Source organism: Equus quagga, chromosome 16, assembly GCF_021613505.1.
Source record: "Equus quagga isolate Etosha38 chromosome 16, UCLA_HA_Equagga_1.0, whole genome shotgun sequence".
Lineage (NCBI taxonomy): Eukaryota > Metazoa > Chordata > Mammalia > Perissodactyla > Equidae > Equus > Equus quagga.
Genome location: NC_060282.1, coordinates 3646809 through 3665713, shown reverse-complemented (window position 1 = coordinate 3665713; position 18905 = coordinate 3646809). Strand labels below are relative to the sequence as shown.

The window sequence follows — 18905 nt, the reverse complement described above, 5'->3', positions numbered from 1 at the left end:
AAAAATATACTGGAGTGGAAAAAGAAGAAATGTACATTATTAAATCTATTAAAGAAGTACAGAAAATGTACTTCTAATAAGTCAGGCTTAGACTTATATTTGATTTTACCTTCTTTCTGGAAAAGGACAGCTGATAATTCCCACATTGAAATGTCAGGTTTTAATCTAGAACTTCCCACTTGGAGCTGCCATTTCGAAATGTTTTAACTGACAGAAAGCTTTAAGGTAAGAAAATACAGATGAAGGAATCCACTTCTGATAACACAATTATCTGAATAAAAACTTCTAAAAATAAAAAATTGGAATAAAAATAAAAGAAAGATTGATCAACAACAAATACTACGCCCTGGTACCTCCCATATCTCCACAGGCAGATTTAGATTCTCCACCACAGGGTTCAGCCATGGTTCTGGACTCAGTATCTTCTTCAACTTCCTACTGGCACTCTTTTTGTCAAATAAACCACTAATCATGTTACATTTAATGCTTTTTAGGAGACAATGGATGGACACACTCATTTTAAATCTCAAAACATTTGTAGGAGAAAACAATGACAACTTCATGTCAGATCCAGGCATCCTAAGAGCTGAAATTTCAATGGTGCCAAATGGTTTCTGTACAAGTTCAGCAGCACCAATGCAAATCTAGTTCAACTATGACAACGTCTTAACCAAACAGGGACGCAGCCCTTCACACTAAAGGCCACCACTATTTACAAAAAGTTGCCAATCAAATACACCTTTAACAAATGAAAGTTCAGAGAGATAAGGAGGAATAAAATGTTATATGGCAAAAGAAAGATGATTTCGGGGTAAAACACTTTTTTTGCTGTATAATAAGCCATGAGTTTTGGCACCACAACTTATTTTTATACACTTCTACTCTACACTGAATAGGGTTATAACAGGATTCTGGTTTATTTTTAGAGTGTGCTGATTAAGATCTTTCAGAATATTCTAAAATGGGTCAAAAGCATTTAGTGAATCATCTGCGATATCTCACCCTGGTAGTCACATTTAGGGCATCTTTCAAAGAAACTACGTGCACCCATAGAACTATCTCCAGCCCGTAACCTAACCCTCAATATGCCCACTGACATGTTGTTTCCATCAGGACATCATCCAAAACAAGGGACAGAATGAACAGTAAGCTTGGATGAAATTTCAAAATACGGAATAATAAAATTAAGGTAGTTTATTATAAGTTCTCTCTCTTTCATGGAATGGAAATGGTGGTACAGAGAATCTAAACATAATTATTTTATTTCTACCTGATAAAAGAGCCGAAACAATAAAAAGTACTGATTCTTCTAAAACAGAAATAACAACAGATAATTCTAAGGAGTGTTCACTATTCCCCAATCTAGACCCTCAAGAGTTGCACATGTGAAGTTCAACAAAATAAAAGTTCCTAACAAATACACAAGGAAACATGTCTCTAGATGAGAGTTGGTGCAAGCCACCACCAACAGATGGAAAGCCCAAGGACTTCAGACTCAGAAGAGAGACATCAACTTTATATGAAATGATAAAAAAAATGAAAGCCAGGAAGCTTAGTAAACAATAATGGCTGTAAAAGATGGCCTGACAGACTTAAGAAAAGGTGAGGGGTGAGGGGGGATAAAACTTAAAAAAATAAAAACTCAACAAATGCACTACACATCAAATTAGTCACAGCTAAGGAGAGCTGGTGATCTGATAGATTTACCTGAACCACAGATCCCAGAGAGACAAAAAGGTGAAAACAGGAGAGCAGCTAACAGCTACAGAGGGACAGACGGGGAAGTTCGAATGTAGACCTAAAATGAAATCCCAGAAGGAATAACAAAGGACAGAGAAAAGGCAAGATCTGAGTAGACATCAACTAGCACATTTCAGAACGGAGGAAGAAGGCACGCACCCATAGGTACAGGCTGCACAACACAGATCAAGCAGGAAAAAATAAGTGGAAATCCACGCCTAGTTTGTAAGAAAACTGCAAAATACTGAAAATGAAGAAAAGGTCTTAAAGCCATCCAGAGAGAAAAGATAGGTCACCTACAAAGAAAGAATGAGAGCCAACTTCCAATAGAAAATACTATCTAACTTCTGAAAGAAAATAACACCTACTCTGACTTTTGTACCCAGCAATGCTATCTTTCAAGCAGGAAAAACCAACATGAGCGACAGAGAAGATCTGCACAACACAATTAACAATCTTGAATAATGGATATTTATTGCACTGAACAATTAGAGAAGACATATTCTACTCAAGGAAAACTGGAACTTTGACAAAATCTCAACATGTGCAAGATGAAAGAAGTATAAACAAAGTTTGAATAACTAGTATCAAATGAACCACAGTCTCTAACCAGAAAGCAAAATTATTTCAGAAATGAACCAAAAGGAATAAATTTTTAAATCCCCGTATAATCAATTCCATTTCTACCAACACAGTGGACCAAATGTCCTGACCAATGTGCACACTGAAAACATCTAAAAATGCTGACTAAAACGCTTTTTTTTAATCTTCTGGAATGCTTCTATGAGTTGGGTAACAAACGAACAAAAAGCCAAAAGCTGATGACGGAATGCAGCGGGCTCAGGGGAGAAACAGTGTCAGCTTTTACGCTAAGGTCAGAACTGAAAAATACACACATATGTTGTGAAACGTGACAACCGGCAAACAAAAGCAAGAGAATGATCAATATCCAATATCAGGACAATGGTCACCTGCCAAGAGTGCAATGGTAGGTGGGGGAGTGGATCACAGGGACACGGGACTGGGAAACACCAGGTATGTTCTCTTCATCTGGGCAGGAGGGTCACAGGTATTCATTTTATTATTAAGAATCACACATTACAGGGGCCGGCCCCGTGGCCGAGTGGTTAAGTTCGCACGCTCTGCTGCAGGTGGCCCGGTGTTTCGTTGGTTCGAATCCTGGGCACGGACAAGGCACTGCTCATCAAACCACGCTGAGGCAGCGTCCCACATGCCACAACTAGAAGGACCCACAACAAAGAATATACAACTATGTACCAGGGGGCTTTGGGGAAAAAAAGGGAGGAAAAAAAAGAATCACACATTACAAAAGAATACATGGATCCAGGTTACAAGATCTAAACAATTAAAAAGAATCAATGTTATCAAATTGTGAGTCCCTTAAAAATGGATTGATTTAGCTTAGAGTTCAGTGAAATTATATGAATATACATGTATGTATATATATATAATATATATTTGCATCAAATGGTAAAAAGTTTTAAAAATAAAGAACGAGTGTCATCAAATTCTGAGGCCACTATAAAATAATTTATCTCAGAATTCAGTGGAAATTTTCACACACAAGTTCTTACAAAATACTCCAGCTGCATTCTCCATTAAATAGCTGAAGGTCCAATTTTTTACACATGCCTTTTTTTTTGGAGTGTGTGTTTAAACAGGAGAAAGTTCTGAATCCCTAACTGATTTTTCAACATTGGAATTAAACCTGTTCCCAAGTTGAGTGCTGTCTATGTAGGATAACATATGGCTCACCTACTATAGTTCTGGAATTTCCGCACATGGAGAACAGATTCTTCATTCAATGGGTATCACAAGAAGTCAAATAAATAATTACTTGCCAAAGCAGCAATGCAAAAATCATACTATTTTCAAAACATTCTTTTCAGAATAGGGTAAAAAATATATAAATACACATTTTTTCCACATAAATGGAATTATATTATACATGTTTTATATATGGCCTGTTTTAAACAATAGCATTTAATGTACTATCTTCTATATCCATGAACTGAGTTGTACTTCACTCATTATGACAGATGTATAGATCTGAAACTCAGCAGAATTTATTTAACCAACCTCTTAATGACAGACATTTGCAATGCTTCCAATTTCCTTTTTTGTTAGTGTAAATGTTCCCATGAGCATCCTTGTACATACTACATACACATGTAAATCTTATTTCTTTAGAATAAATCCCTAGAAGTAGAATTATTAGTTCAAATCATATGAAATTGCCAATATTCAACTATTTTCTACTTACAAAACTGTCAATGCAAACCTGAAGGATATCAACATATTTAAGGCTCTTCGTATACTTTCCAATTCATTAGTTCTGACACATCACAGCATTTTCCTTCTTCCCTCCCTCCTGTCTGTAGTTTCAGCACTACTTTCCCTCCCCACAATACCGTCAGTTAGGCCTGAGACACTGGTAATCAACACGGGAAAGGGGCATTGCTAGCACTCCATTTGTATTTCTTTTAAATTAGAGGTGCTTGATAGAATACTATAAAAGCATACACAAAATGAAAGTAATTTTAGGACAGAGGTAATTTAAGTGATGTTTTAGAATATTTTCTGGACTTTCTAAAAAGATACCATATGATTAACAAGTTAAAAAAATTAAAAAGAGGATAGGGTGAAGAAGAGAACTGTAGAAATGGGTGAAAAACAGGAGGGGAGAAGGGGCTGGAAGGCTCACACTCACACGTGTATCATGATATGCAAATGGTAAATGCTGAATCCTCATAAGTCTTGTACTGTCTAAAGACTGAAATTCAAATAAGTATTGGGCAATTATATGGCAGACAATTTTATCTTGTTTAATCAACATAATGATCCTATGGGATAGGTATTATACATCTATATTTTAGTAGATGAAACAACCAAGCACGAAGAGGCTCGTCGAGGCACCCAGAATCACAGAGCTGTTAACGCACAAGAGGAACACTACCGCATGTGTGCTCATTACAGCTCACCTTCTCCTGGGTTTTATAAAGACTACTCAACTGAGTTACAAACACTGCAATAAGGTATGTCCTATCAGTAAGAGAAAATCTGGGATACACTGGTATGTGCAGGACTAACTTTTAATCATACAGATAGAAGCAAGGTCTTGCAAAAGGAAAAACTAGGACAACCTAGTAACAGCGTGAAAGGAACACAAAAGTTGAAGATTTTTAGGCTAGCCCAGAAATTATAAAAAGGAATAACTGAGCTATTTAGGCTTGTATTACACATTCTGGAAATCAATGTCACTAAAGTAGTCATAGATTTCCATCAGTGGGTGGATTTTTTCAAAGAAATTAGGCCAATAGTGATATAGATCATCTACAAGAGAGAAAAATACACTATAAACATGTCAGTTAACTAAACTCTCCTGCCACCTCCTTCACCAAAACATGAAGCTTGCCAGACTGCTAAAGGATGAGGTGTAACAACATATATGAGAAGCAGTGTGTAAGATGGAAATCATTTTTGCAATATGAGTAGGCCTCCAACAATGTCTGCTAGAGTCTGAACATGACTTCTCTCTTCTCATTTTGCCAAACGTCACTCCCTCTCCCATTCAACCCTGTATTATAAATCTTCACAAGTTTCCACAAGTCCCTCACCTGACATTTCCCATATGACAAGAAAACAGACCCCGATAGCTGGAAACTCCCTTCACTTCCTGTCTCACTGTGTGGATCGTATAGGCAGGAATATCTGGTTATCTCGAAATAAAGCAATCTACCTTCTTACCTCCCTCCTTCTGAATCTAATCCACCTTTTCTGTTTCCTGACACTAGGTGCCTGGACTGACACAATCGGCTTCTTGTTTCTTTTATGCTCCATTTGAGTTGTCTCTAAGTCCTATCAAATCCATCCACTGCATTCACTTACTACCACACTGTTATACCTTAGATCTTTCTGATTTCTAACCTAAACGGCTGAAGAGCATCCTAACTTGCTTGCAGCCTTTTTAAGACCTATTCTACCCCCAGTACTGCCATCACATCAGGATGGTCTTATTTAAAAAAAAAAAATTCTTTTCAAGACATTCACTAATTAAATTCTTTAAATGGCTCCGAATAATCTGCAGGAGAAAACCTAAAATATTCTCCTTACATGATGTGGCCCCTATCTCTCTCACCTGTTTCTTCTCAAACCATTTTAGCTCAGATTTAAATGCATCATGTTTTCTGTGGTTTCAAATGACACTTTCCAGGGGAGCCACCTTGAGTGCAAACCTCTCTGGGTTAGCAGACCCTCCTATGCACAGTGACATCAATTGTGTTTACCAACAGCATAGGACTGAACACGAAGTAACCATCGACAGGAAATCCTCCTCTAGACTGAGGCATTTAAATGTGCAGATTATGTCATTTATTTCTGCATTCTTAACCCACAGTAGACATTTCTAATGAATATTTCTATTAAAATAAAAAATTACCAAATGCATTTAATTGCAAAATTGTATGTGCAAATGTCTCTCTGATATTCATTAAACATTTTTTCTGGCACTCTTCACTAACAGTATCAAGTAACATTTCTTTGGTCATAAAATTGTGTTGGCTCATTTATGCCACATATACTTATTGCCTAACTAATACTTTAGGGGAAAAAGCAAGCTAGTCTTATTGTAAAAAAGTCAATTCTGACTTTATTGTGCAAATTGCTATTGAGATCATATGTGTGTAGTTGGCTCTGACAATAAATTCTACATCTGACAAATTCGTTCATCTTCAGGCATGATAATTATACTTGAATTAAAGACAGAGCAATCACTGTGTCACTTAGGACTAAACTGTCTCCCCACAAAAGAAGTATCTTTTAAGATTTGCCCAAGCATACAAAGATTCACAAAGTGCCAAAAAATTCATAATTTTTCACTCGTTAGAAGAGTCTCACTTCCCTACAGTGATAAATTTATATTCTCCCAAATGTTAGGTTTAATCTAATTCTAAAATAAAACCATGCAGTAAATAGAATTCAAAGAAACAAAGAGAAAAAGTATATTAAAGCACCCTCCTATACCTGTTGATAGAAGAAATTCAGAGTTGGCTTGTCTTCAGTAAACTGGTTTAGAAATCCTTTTGGCAAATAGCGAATTCTCAATTCATATCTAAAAAATAATTCACAAAATAGAACAATTACAAATAAGTAATTCTCTCAATTCATAGTCTACAATTACAATATTATTGTGTAGGGCATAGCCAATTATTCTGAAATATTATTTAAAAAATAAGTTAAAATATAATCAACTAATTTTAAAATGTAAATTTTTAAATTTTTCAGCACAAAAGTGTGCACAAGTGTCTACAGCTGAACGATTCTGCAAGGAGACAGAGCATGCTGAGCAGATGCCCAGCCCTACACTCACTCTCCACCACCACCCAGGCCAGCAGCACCTTACGCCCCCCGACGGCTGACTTTATACGCATGGAATCACACACTACGTGCTCTGTTAGGTCTGGCTTTTTTCATTCACCAATATGCTTGTGAGATTCATCCATATGCAGTAGCTCAAGTTTGCTCACAGCTGAAAAGTACTGCACCGTATGATACAACACAATTATTTATCCACATTACTGTTGATGGCCATTTAAATTATTTCCACTTTTTATCTATTAGGAATAATGCTTCCATGAACACTTTTTTTCTTCTTTCTCTAAGCACAAAAAGGTAATTTATTTGCTCAGACAGCCAACCTTCAAGAACGGTTAAAACAAAATAAACGTCACTAGAAAGCTCTCTGTGTATCTTTCTTGTTATATGTGTGTGTGTGAACACGCGCTCGCACGCACGCGTCTACCCATGTGAACTCTCTTATGCACGCCTTTTGGTGAACACATGTACACATTTCTGTCGGGTCTATGGTATACCCCAGGAGTAGAGTACCGGATCATGACAAACACACACATTAACTTTAGCAGATATCAGGAAGCAGTAGGCCAAAGACACTGTGCCACTGACACTCCTGCCAGCAGCATGGAGCGTTCTGCTTCCTCCATTCCTCGCTTCTACTTGGTATCTCTAACTTTTTCGTTTTAGTCACTCTGACACTTACTGTCATAGAACACAGTGGTTTGAACTGGCATTTCCTTGATGAATAACGAGACTGGGCACTTCTTCACATGACAACTGGCCGTTTGGGGTATCTTCTTTTGTGAAATGTCTGTTAAGCTTTTGTCCTTTTTTCTATTGGGTTGTCTGTCCCCCCACCCCCACCTTATTTGTAGGTATTCCTTATACTTTCTGGATGTGAGGCCTTTGTTACTTAGTGAATATCTTCTCCTATGCTATGGCTTGCCTTTCACTTTCTTAATGGTATCTTCTAAAAATTATTTTAAAAATCTTTTATTTTAGGGGCCGGCCCCGTGGCTAAGTGGTTAAGTTCATGTGCTCCGCTTCAGTGGCCCCAGGTTTTGTCAGTTCCGATCCTGGGCATGGACATGGCACTGCTCATCAGGCCACACTGAGGCGGCGTCCCACATGCCACAGCCAGAAGGACCCACAACTAAAAATATACAACTATGTACCAGGGGGCTTTGGGGAGAAAAAGGAAAAATCAAATCAAAAAAAAAAAAACTTTTATTTTAATGTTATCTTTTGAGGAAGAAAGTTCGTAATTTTTATGCAGTCCTATTTATTTGCCTACCCAAAGGCTATAGGGATATCTATTTTTTCTAAAAGTTTTGTTAATTATCTTTTAAAAAATGTAATAGGTTCACAAGGAGAAAAACCCAAGTAACCATCACAATTCTTTTCGTTTAGTTAAGGGTGGAAATAATGCAAGATACACAAACACAACTTCTGCCGACACTTTTAAGTGTCTGTCTTATTAAAATACACAATTGCCAAACAATGAGGTTCCATTTTAATTTTACTTTCAGGTGTTCAATAACTTATTTGACAGATATTTGACACTGGGCAAGTACTTGCAGAAGCATAACAGATTTCATTTATTTTTAATTTATAACTTAGCAGGCACCTTATACGCACTATTTCTCTTAATTAACGTAATAATCAGAGAACAGAAGTGTAATTATTCACACTTCACAGACTAGGAATCAGTTCCAAGGTTGTATGTTCCAGAATCAAAAAGGACACAGGAGGCTTTTGGTATGAATGCTATCCCATTTTAACGATAAGAGACAGGCCCCAAAATCACACATTTGGCAGCCTGGCTCCACATCTACGCTCTTAATATCCAGCATCCTGATGTTGATGATATCAACTAACACTTACTGACTACAAGGCATATAACAGAAATTGTGATAAGCATTTTACCCAGATGACTTCTTTTAATCAGCAACCACCCTACGAGAAGCAGGAACAATATGGGCTCTGGATCAAGACCACCTACACTAGAATTCTGGCTCCATCACTGAATCACATGATTCACTGTCTGCTGTCACCTCTCTCTGCCTCAATTTCCTCATAAGGTTGTTGGGGAAAATAAATGAGTTAGTAAACATAAAACACCTAAAACAGTCACTGGCACATTACAATAATGGTCTCTAAGGTTTATATATTACATTAGTAATTACTCAACAAATATTTATTTCAGCACCAATCATGTACCAGGCACAGTTCCAGCGGTTGGGAAAGTGCTGGTCCTCAGTAAGTTTCCAATTTTGTGATAGAAGTTAGACAGCAAATACACAAATATCTGTGAGGGGGTAGCAAATGTTACAAAGACAACTAAGCAAGGTAATGGAATGACAAACGATGAAGTCTTGCTTTCTAAAGGGAGTCAGTGGAGGACACTCTGCTTCAGTGATATCTGAACGAAGATCTACAGGAAGTGAGGGAAGGAATTACGCGCTTACGTGCGGGGAAGAGTTCTGAGCAGATGGAATAGGGTAAAGGCCCTGCGGCTGGACGATGTGCGGGAAGCCAAATGCAACCAGAGCCCCTTGAGTGAGGACAGTGAGCGAAAGGCTTCAGAAAGAGGTGGCATCAGGAGATGGCAGACCATGTGGGACCCTGCACGTCACCACTGTGGGGCTCACCCTCAGTGAGAAAGGGAGCCACTAGAGCACTGTGCACAGAGCAGTGTCATCACTAGATGGACATTTCTAAGGGCTAGTCAGGCGACACTACACAGTACAGACGACAGAGGCCAAGAAGAAGCAGGAGACCAGGAGGCGACTGTGCCACTCTGGGTGAGAAACAATGACCAGGTTACTATTTCACCCTATCTTCATAGATGGGGGGAAAGTTTTAGGGAATTATGTAATTTGCCCAAGTTCCCACAGTTATTAAGAAGTAGACATGGGATTCCTCTCCAGCAAGAACACGTATGAATGCCCAAATGCAGAATGAAACTAAGAGAAGGCACCTACAGCTTAAAACAGAGAGGAACACAAACTGATCTTGCTCATGTGGAAGTAGGCAAGGTCTTTAGACCGTGTTAAGGATTTTGGTCCCGGCTTCAACCCACTACAATCTAGCATATTTCTCCCCTCATGACCCTACTAAAACTTGGCACCTAATTCAATTCCAGTCCAGTCACCTCATCTCAGGCCTTAAACCACAGCCCCCAATGTCCAAGCCCATGCCCCTACTAGTGTCAACGTCCTCACTCTGCTTCTCCTCCACAAAACTTACCCTTCTCCTTACACTTCTGTTACTATTGTAACATCCTGACATACATTTCCACTTCTCTGCTGGAGGCCACTCCATGGACTTCCAAATAGCTGCTAAATATAACATGTCCCAAATAAAACCATCCTTTTGCTTCTACACCTAAGTAATGTATTCCTCTTAATGTCACTGACATCTAACCTCCTCAGTCTTACCACCAACTACAAGCAACAAGATACCCACAAGCTCACCAACTAATGGTGGGGATGAGCAGAAACATTTCTGAAAAGTTAAGCTGGAGAAACGCTCTGATAACCCTGGTACTGAGAAGGATCAGGGAGCCAGTTTGTGCACAGGGAAACAAAGGACGACTGGAGGAAACAACACAGATGATTCTCGTAAACAATGTGGTGTGGACAGCTCTTCCTTACAAGAGACTGCTAATTAAAAAAACCTAGAAGAGGCCGGCCCCATGGCCCGGTGGTTAAATTCCCACACTCTGCTTCGGCGGCCCAGGGTTTTGCCAGGCTGGATCCTGGGCGAGGACCTAGTATGGCTCATCAGGCCACGCTGAGGTGATGTCCCACACAGCAGAGCCAGAAGGACCTACAACTAGAATATACAACTATGTACTTGTGGGCTTTGGGGAGAAGAAGAAGAAGAAGAAAAAAAAAGAAGATTGGCAACAGATGTCAGCCAGGTGCCAATCTTAAAAAAAACAAAAATCATTAATTAAAAAAAGAAAACCTAGAAGGATGGAAATAGAAATTCATCATTTAGCAAAAACTACAGTGATAATCACTGCAAGAATCATCAATGATGCTGAAGGTAGTGGGTGAAAACGCAATGGTAAAGAGGCGTCTGTAACAGTCTCTGTATCTGCCCAGAAGATCTCTCTTAATTACAAGGGGGAAATAAAAACTTTCTAGTGGAGAAACCTGGCCACCACCTTAACCAAATTATCCAAATTAAAAGCACCAGTAAAACGAGTCCTATCATATTACAGAATTCGTGATACAATGCAATGAGAAGGGCACAACATCTTAACTGTGGTATTCTGGCCAAAATGCATAACCTCAATACAATCATGAAAAAAAATACCAGACAAACCCAAACTGCGGGACATGATACAAATAACCAGCCAGTATTCTTCACAAGTATCAAGGTCATGAAGGACAAAGACAGACTGAGGAACTGTCCCAGATTAGAGGAGACCTAGGGAGACGGGACTGTCAAAGGCAAACGTGGTATGCTGAATTGGATCCTGGACCAGAAAAGGGACATTAAGTGGGACAACTGTGAAATATGATAATGCCTGTAGATTAATAGTACTGCATCAACGTTAATATCCTGGTCCAATAACTGAACTATGTGGTTATTATGTGAGATTTTACCATTTAAGGGAGCTGGCTGATGGGTACACAGGATTTCTGTGTACTGTTTTTGCAACTTTTGATACATATTGAGAATAAAAAGAAATTCCCATAAGACTGATTGTTCTGTAGCTGTGGTAACAAATATCCACCAGAACCAGTTTTAAACCAGCTTGGTCAATAAACATCAGTTGTATGGCGACTGACTAGAAATGTATGCATCTTTGTACTGTCAGTATCTGGTGCAGAAGCATCCAGTAAAAGTTTAATTAATAAATCAGCAAATTTGGAAGTCCATCCTTTTTTTTAAAGGTGTCACTTCCAAATTTGTCAGAGTGTTCCTCTATTTACTGTCATACTGCTTTAAATCTTTTTAAGAACTCCTGTTGAATTCAGCATTATAATGAGAGACCAGCTTTTCAAATTAAGGTATATGCATATGCAATGTCATTTCAAGATAACACAGAAAACTGTATCAAAATACAATCTAAAACTTCCTAAACTATCATTACTCATTTTCTTTTGTCTTCTTTGAAAAAGGACATCTTTCCTCTACATAAAAGATTTTTTTCTCCTGCAAAGGACTGAAAAGAAAATCATCTCTTTGCAGAGTGAGAGGAGCTGTTAAACAGCAGAGAACAGAGGAGTGCTGAGCAGGAGAATGGGAACCACATCTTGATAACAATGAAAAGGATTTTCTTTTTCACTTGCTCTGCAAAGCCCCACAATACTTTCTCAAACACCAAGAGAGCCTTCTCTGAGACCTGGCCCTCAAAGCCCTGAATTCAACATCTGAAAGGACTGGGCCATTTCCCCAGAAGCTCTTACAGTCTGTGTGTATCTGATTAACCCACTCAGAAGCCAAACAGACCACTCCACATAGGTGATTCCAGATAACTCAAATTTAGTTACCCAAATTCAGTTAACTAGAATTTGATTATCTAAGTGCAAAACTTTAGAGTTTAAATCTGTTTCATGGAAGACTCTCAAAACTGCAAGACACCTTTGGTTTTTTTTAAAAACTAGCTATGGTATTGTAATTTAAACTTTTTTGGCTGACTCAACATCCTAACAAATACTACCCACTTAACTGGGGTCTCCCAGGAAGCCAGTGACAGGTAAGCAAGCTCCTGCCCACTCCTGGGCAGACTGGGAGGAGGCAGGGCCAGGGGCACGTGCATACTCAAGGAGGGATTCCGAGCTCCGCCCCAGAAGCTGGGGACTCAGCACAAGTTCCTTCAGGGGATTGGGGGGCAGGTCGCTCCCCCTACAGAGGCTCTGGACTGCTTCCCTCTGGTCCTTTATTTCTATGTTCCATTTTGTCTCACTTAACTGGTATGTCCCCAACAATACTCTAGGTTTGCTTTTTACTTTATGAAAGCATATCATGCTATATATACGTCATCTTCTGGGATTTAATTTCTTTCAGTGAGGTAAAATTTACTTTACAAAAAATTAACCATTTTTTAAAGTGGACAATTCAGTGGTATTGGTATTCAGTGCACTCACAACGTTGTCCCGGGACTGACTTTTGTCACACAACATCATCTGGCTATAGTGCTGCATGTCTCTATAGTTCACTCATTTTGACTTGTGTAAAATTCCACTGTGTGACTATTCCACAATTGACTTCACTGTCACTGGTTCTTCTAGGAATATTCCTGCCTCTCTAGCTTAGTACAGAAATGCAAGTCTCTCAAGGACAGCGTCTCAAGTGGAACTGCAGCACTGTGGGGTATGTAATGACTAGATATTCAAGAGGATGCTAAGATGTTTTCCCAAATGGTTTCACCAATTTACATTCTCCTCAGCAGTGCACCTCACACCTTGTTGGATCCACAACCTCTCCAGCTACTGATACTGTCAGACAACTTACTTTTTGCCAACCAGATAGTGTAAGACAGAATCTTGTGGTCTAGAGTCGCATCTTCTCGATCACTAATGAAGCTGACAGTGTCTTCCTATGATTACTGGCCAAACTTGTTTTCTCTTTTATGAAAATACCTTTATTGCCCACTTACTGAGTTGTTTGCAATTTTTATATTGAGCAGAAGAACTCTTGACATCATCTTTTGTCAGTTATATGTCTTGAAATTTGTTTTTACACTTTAAAAAATCCATCTTTTGATAAACAGAATGTCTTAATCTGAGCAAAGTCAAATTTGTCATTCTTTCCTTTTACAGTGAACATTTTTGGGGTATTAAGAAAATCCTCCTACTCCAGGGCCAGAGACAGATTCAATTATATTTTCCATTAAACTTTGTCTTTTTAAACTTGATCCATCTCAAGTAGATTTCTGTGGCTCGTTTGAAGTAGGATCTAATTTTGTTGTTACTCTTCCTACAAGAATAGCCATTTATCAAACCAGCCCTTCCTTTCCCCAGTGGTGTGTCCTGACACCTGTGTAAGGTCATCCTGCCTGAGAAAGTTACAACCAAATACATGCGCTGCAAACTTGCTTACTGAGGTGTTTGGAGAACTGAAGACTCAAATTAACAAGCTTATATCTCAGGTTTATTTAAAAGTATCAACAGATCCTATAGCAGATAGCGTGAAAAGAAATCTGTTAAAAAAATCTCATTGGAATGGAAACTGATATCCAATTATCCTCATGAGTCCCGGCACTTTCATTTGAATATTAAGATCTTCCCTCTCAGAACTAGAGCCAGAACTGTAGCTGCCTTTACACACTTACCTATGAACTGAGAGACAATGTCTGCTAGTGAGAGAAAGATTATCGAATGTTCTGTTTCTTGTCGTTACACATCTAACACAGGAGTACAGAAGAAAGAGCTGAGCACTCGAGCTCAATTGCCGCTCTGCCACCCATTTAAGCTGTGTGATCTCAGGAATGTGATTAAGCCTCTCTAAACCACAGCCTTCTCAGGGGTAAAATGGCAAAAGGAGAGTACCTACTTGATAAGACTATCATAACATGAATAAATTTTGATAAAATAAGTCCAGTGTTTAGCACGATGTCTGACACATAGTAAGCAACATGTATTAACTCATCGTAATATTTTGCCTCTTGGCTTATTTTACAATTTCATTTCCATGATTCAATTTTCACTTAAATTTTTTTATTTGGTGCTTACCATATACCAGGCACAGCGAGAAACCAGAAACAGAGCAGTGAGTAAGACAAAGTCCCTGATGGAGAAAGATCATATCAAGCAGGCAGCAGGTTCTATCCAGAGAACGGTCAGAGAAGGCCACAGGGAAGAGGTGACAGTGGAGCTCTCGCCCTAAACGAAGGGAAGTCCAAGACATGCTGGAAACGGCAGAGGGCCATACTCAGCAGAGTCACACTAAGTTCAAAGGCCCCAGGGAGCAACACGCTTGGCTTGTTGAAAAACCAGTAAGAGCCAGGGTGGCTAGGGTCATGCAAGTGAAAAGTTCCAAAAGATAACGGCAAAGAGAAGAGAGATGGAAGGCCATATTATTCAACAAGCAGGAAAGCTGGCAATAGAGAAGAGACTATCAAATTAGATCCCAACCTTAGTACCTCTGAACACAGAAAACTGAAATTTCAAAGGGACCAAAGTTGCTAGAGTGGAAGAAGGGGAGGAACAGCAGGAGACGAGGACTGAGAGAATCAGAAACTTTGGAGTTGGCTCCGGAGGTGACGAGGAGGTCCTGGAAATTTCTGAGCAGGAATGAGTTACACGTTTCATTGGAAAAGGACCCATCAGTAAACTGTGAGCTCCACCTTAAAAACATATCCCTGTACAACTGCTTCTCATCTCTTCTACTGCTACGTCCTCAGTCTACCACCTTTTATCATTTCTGCCTGGGTCATTGCAATAACTTGTTTATTGGTTTCTCTCTGTCTATCCAATTAAAGTATGAATTTAATGTCAAAGGCAGGTCTAGGGAGAAGAGGAAGAGAGGAAAAGAGATCACTGGAGCAGCCTAAAATTTAATGGCTAAGGAGGAGGAGAAAGACTGTGAATGGTCAGTAATGCAGGAGGAAAATCTTTACCAGAAAGCTAAGTGAGGAGAGGATTTAGACAGAAGGAAGTGACTGAGTGCGTCAGACAGTGCAGAGAGGTGGACTGAGACAGAAATACAAGTACATGTGTACTGGACTTTAAGGTAGAATAGATTTCTTTCTGTAAGTCAAAGGAAATGCTGGAACATCGCTGTTTTAGATGCCTCTTATAAAGAGCAGACAGCTGGAATTTATTTTTTAATCACACTCTAATAATCTCTAACCATTTACTGTCAGTATCCTTGCACTTATTTCTGAAATCTTATTTGTGATTGCTATTTATCCTATTTTCCCATGCTTTCTTTCTCTCCATTTCTTACCTTCTTTTGGTTGCTATATTTCTCTAAAACCTATTTACCCATCTACTGTTTAAGTTATAAAATCTATTTCTAATGTTTTAGCTGTTACCCTTGTATAAAATCTTGAGACCTAGCTGACAGCACTTTAATCCTGATCACCTCTCTTTTGACATGCATCCAGTATTGAGCCCTACTTTTTTAATATAGAAAGTCAGTTCTGGGGCCGGCCCGGTGGCGGAGCAGTTAAGTTCGCATGTTCGGCTTCTCTGCGGCCCGGGGTTCGCTGGTTCGGATCCCGGGTGCGGACATGGCAATGCTGGGCAAAAGCCATGCTGTGGTAGGTGTCCCACATATAAAGTAGAGGAAGATGGGCATGGATGTTAGCTCAGGGTCAGGCTTCCTCAGCAAAAAGAGGAGGAATGGCAGTAGTTAGCTCAGGGCTAATCTTCCTCCAAAAAATAAATAAATAAATAAATTTTTATCATTATTTTCGTTTTATGGAGCCAAATGCTTATTTAGAGCTATCCAATTTTTTTGCTAGCATTCCTTCTTGCATCTGAAACCCTCCTTCAGAGACCATTTTCCTTTTTCCTGAGGTTTTTATGTAGAGGTTCCTTGTGTGGTAAACTCTCTAAGGAAAATGTCTCTACATCATCCTGTTCTTGAATGGTAATTTAACTGGGCAAACAAATACATGTTGCCAGTTACCTTTTCTCACCACTTCAAATGTGTTATTCCACTATTTTCTTGGCATCATTATTGCTGCAGAGAAGTCTGAATTTTTCTCTGGTTGCTTTTAACATCATCTCTTTTTCTTTTGTACAACACTATTTTACTATAATCTGCCAAAGTGTGAATTTAGTTTTATTAACCCTGTTTGGGATCTTATGTTAATCTTGGATTTGAGGACTCATGTCATTCACTGATTCTAGATAATTCTCAGCCATTATCTTTTAGGATTATTTCCCCTTCCTCATTCTTTTTATCCTCTTTCTCTAGCATTCCTATTAGAAATGAATTGACTTCGCATTCATGTCACATAAACTTGCTTTTATATATTACATCTGTTCATCTCTGTTATGTTTTGGGCAAATTTTCTCAGATCTATCTTCTTGTTTACTAATTTCCAGCTATGTCTAATCTGCTGTTTTTTCTATCCAATGATTTCTAGAACTCCTGTTTGGTTCTTTTTCAAATCTGTTTGGTTACTTTTAACAGTCTCCTGTTTCTTACTGACTTTAAGAACAACCAGTACTAATTCTCACGCTTGAAAATACCACGCATGTATCAACTGTACCTCCAATCATATTTTCTTCTTTCATCACCTCCACCTACTATCCATGCAACCTCCACTATCTTATAAACCTAGCTACATTCTCAGAGTTTTTAAGATTACATTATTCCTATTGAGATAAGCATGTTGATTTTAAAAACCTATACTATAAAGTCAGACAGCTAAATTCAAATCAAAGTTATGCCACATCCTATTTATGTGAATGCAACTTAAACCAATTTCGTTGTGCCTCTGTCTTCATCTGTAAAAATAGGGATAACAAGAGTCTTTACCTCATAGGGTTTGGGTAAATGAAATATACATTTTACAAATTACAAATATTCAAATTATAAATACCAAATAGCTGGCACAGTGGTTGGCTCTTAGCAGCCACTCAGTGGTGACAGTACGTCAGTGTTATCATCGTCTGCATCAGTACTAGCAGCAGCAGCATCTTCATGATCCTTCATTCAAGGAGGGTCAGCCTAAATTTGTCTTTCTTTTGAGGATTCAAAATAAAACAGTCCCTACTCAATTTTACTTGAAATAAGGTAAAATAAATTGGCTCAAGAAAACAAAAACAAAGCTTGTAGACTCAGAGATTTACATTCAACAAACATTCTCTTGAGTACTAAGAATACCATTATGAAGGTTCCTCTCACGTGTCTATATAAGCTAAGAAGATTATAACCTGTGCTAAACAAAAACACCTGCAGGTGTTTTCAACTACCTTCAAGATATTCTTAACTTTTAAACACTTACTTGACTAACTGACTAAAATACAGGAGTTGGAGGTCGATTTTTCAGTAGCCATTGAGGTAAATCAATCAAACTATACTCTCACAGAATATTTCATTAGCTCAGTTCAGCTATTTGACGAATTTGAAAATACAATCTAGGGGCCGGCCCCATGGCCGAGTGGTTAAGTTCGCGTGCTCTGCTGCGGGGGCCCACGGTTTCGCCAGTTAGGATCCTGGGCGCGGACCCGGCACCACTCATCAGGCCATGCTGAGATGGCATCCCACATACCACAACTAGAAGGACCCACAACTAAAATACAGAACTATGTACTGCAGGGCTTTGGGGAGAAGGAGGAAAAATAAAAAATAAAATAAATAAAACCTTTAAAAAAAAAAAAAGACTTGTGGCTTAAATTTAAATATAGGTGCTGTGCCCTGAAGCCTGTGATACTCAAAAAAAAAAAGAAAACACAATCTACAATCATCTTTAGTTTTGCAGCATTATCTTAAAAACAAGGACCCCTGTGGAAGAACCCCATTTTTACAAGTTACACTTCTCTCAAATGTAAGTGTTTTCGATGTACAATTTCCTACAAACATCTTGTTTTCTTAATAGAGAAAAAAATTATTAGGAGAGAACCAGGGAAAGGACAGTTATCGGGAATTCTTTTACTTCATCTTGAATGGTTTCAATTTCATTAAGGTCAGCACAAGTCACTAAGACGTCACTTCCTAATTTTAATGTTGTATGCGAATATCAAATATACATATATCAAAAATACACTCTTCAGGTGAGCTAAGGATTACTGGGCACAATCATGCAAGCTGTGCAACCCATTAATAAGGTAATTAGGAGTGGTCTCCTCAGGGCACATGAAGTTCTGCTGAGA

At 38.7% G+C, this 18905-nt stretch overlaps 1 protein-coding gene across 7 annotated transcripts in view; it reads right to left on the bottom strand.

Moving 5' to 3' along the window:
- The window catches only part of PTK2 (protein tyrosine kinase 2), a 235663-nt gene that overhangs the window by 154413 nt on the left and 62345 nt on the right, over positions 1 to 18905 (bottom strand). For all 7 annotated transcript variants that reach the window (XM_046642323.1, XM_046642322.1, XM_046642318.1 and 4 more), the window contains one exon: positions 6784 to 6871. In XM_046642323.1, coding sequence (XP_046498279.1) covers positions 6784 to 6871 — 88 coding nt within the window. The remainder of the gene's footprint in view (positions 1 to 6783; positions 6872 to 18905) is intronic.